We start from the raw sequence: 1,950 nt of genomic DNA, 5'->3' as shown, positions 1-1,950 counted from the left end.
TTTCAACAAGGGGCCGAAGGACTGAGCGTTTCATGCGGCTATTTCTACTGCTAACAGGAGAGGGCGCGTTTCTGCGGACTTTGAATTTTTGCACATAGATGTCCCTAAACATGCACAAGACACCTGAAACACACTAAAGAGCATCTAAAACAAGAAAAAGAACATTGGACCTTTATCACCTGGCACTAAAATCCCAGAAGATGACATGGTTTGCATCAGAGACAGTCAGTGTGTTTGTGACGTGTGAGCAGGTTTAATTTGATCAACATCCGTTAATTATCTGAACTGTGTGTAAAAAGGCTAACCCTAACACGATGACATCAGCTGATCACGGTTCAGTTTATAGACACTGATTTATTTCTTACCAAATAACAGTGTTGAGTCTGTGTACTTTACCTGATGACAAACACCTGAGGAACAACGGGCTAATAAAAAGCTTTCAGATTAAATTATTTACAATGATAATGAATGGATGAGTTAATACTGATGGACTCTGCAGCAGCCTCTACCATCAGTGTGTGAATGTGTATGAATGGATGAGTTAATACTGATGGACTCTTAACTCTGCAGCCTCTACCATCAGTGTGTGAATGTGTATGAATGGATGAGTTAATACTGATGGACTCTGCAGCAGCCTCTACCATCAGTGTGTGAATGTGTATGAATGGATGAGTTAATACTGATGGACTCTGCAGCAGCCTCTACCATCAGTGTGTGAATGTGTATGAATGGATGAGTTCATACTGATGGACTCTTGAATATATATTAATGTATTTACAGTCATATTAAATGACACACACATTAAATAAATGTTGTGAGGGTTAAACCTTGTCAACATGTTTTGTAGTTTTTCTGCCCTCTAGCGGACACATAAAAAAGTAATCTTCTCCCACAATGCACTTCATCACTGTTTTCCCATAATTCCCTGCAGCAACTCTTCTGTACTATTCAAGATGGCGGATAGACCAGGTAATACATCATGTCCTCTGCTCTACAATGTGTACTTGTCTTTATTTGTCGGGATGTTGTTTCGTGTTTTTGTCACTTTGTGTTGTAAGTGTTTGATGGACCGTTAAAGATTCACCTCGAACATTTATTGTGACCGGAAACCGAAAACCAACCGTCCGCCTCCGTCAAGGACTTCAGTGTCATCGGCTTACAATGACGTTATTCTCCGGTTTGAACGCTTATATATATTTATATATATATATATATATATATATAAATATAAATATAAAACAACGACTCACTGCATGTTGTTTATACTACGGATCTTCCGTACCGTGTGCGCGCTCTGACCCGTGTGCGCGCTCTGACCTGTGCTCGAGCTCGGTACACTTCCGTGGATCTGGTGTCCTTCACCACGTTCCGGTTGATGCACTAAGGACAAGTTCGGTTCCACAACGTGGACAAAAGACAGACTTCATTCAGGAGAAACCCGGACTGTGAACTGGCTCACCTTGATATTTGTGTCAGTAACAGCTGAAGGTTTTTGCTCCATGTTGATAACATGTAAATAATGAAGTACTCCATCTTTTGTCTCACCTGTGGTTCAGTTGCCGTAGCTGAGAAGCGACTGATGGACGTGAAACTTGGCGAGTTGGGGAGCTGGCTCGGAGGTCGAGACTTCACACCCAACGGGATCATCTCCGCTGTCCGCAGAGGTAAACTCACCTGTTCACTCCCTTTCACTGTTTTTAGATTTGTTGGACAGGTACGTTCAGGAACTGACTTTAGTGAACTCAGCTCGTAAACCTGCTGAGATCCTGAAAACGGTCCGGTCCGGTCTGTGCCTGTTGTTCCAGGTTTTTTAACCGTCTGTGTGCAGTGGATGAAACTGTCATGTTACAGTCGGTCCGGTCCGGAGTGATGCTACCTGCTAGTTTCCAGTTTCCTGACCTCGGACTGGTGACAGGTCTTTTATTTTTCCTGGGTTAAACTACTTTTTGT

The 1,950-nt window shown here is 42.6% G+C and overlaps 1 protein-coding gene across 1 annotated transcript in view; it reads left to right on the top strand.

The window, feature by feature from the left end:
- Positions 1–861: 861 nt before the first annotated feature.
- Positions 862–1,950, top strand: part of atp5mf (ATP synthase membrane subunit f) — a 1,452-nt gene continuing 363 nt past the window's right edge. The window contains exons 1-2 of the mRNA XM_079373012.1: positions 862–969; positions 1,557–1,664. Of these exons, the coding sequence (XP_079229138.1) occupies positions 954–969; positions 1,557–1,664 (124 nt within the window). The 5' untranslated portion in view covers positions 862–953. The remainder of the gene's footprint in view (positions 970–1,556; positions 1,665–1,950) is intronic.

Source organism: Symphodus melops (assembly GCF_947650265.1).
Source record: "Symphodus melops genome assembly, contig: scaffold_211, whole genome shotgun sequence".
Classification (NCBI taxonomy): Eukaryota; Metazoa; Chordata; class Actinopteri; order Labriformes; family Labridae; genus Symphodus; species Symphodus melops.
Note: the sequence above shows the minus strand (reverse complement) of the source record. Positions and strands in the feature narration are given on the sequence as shown.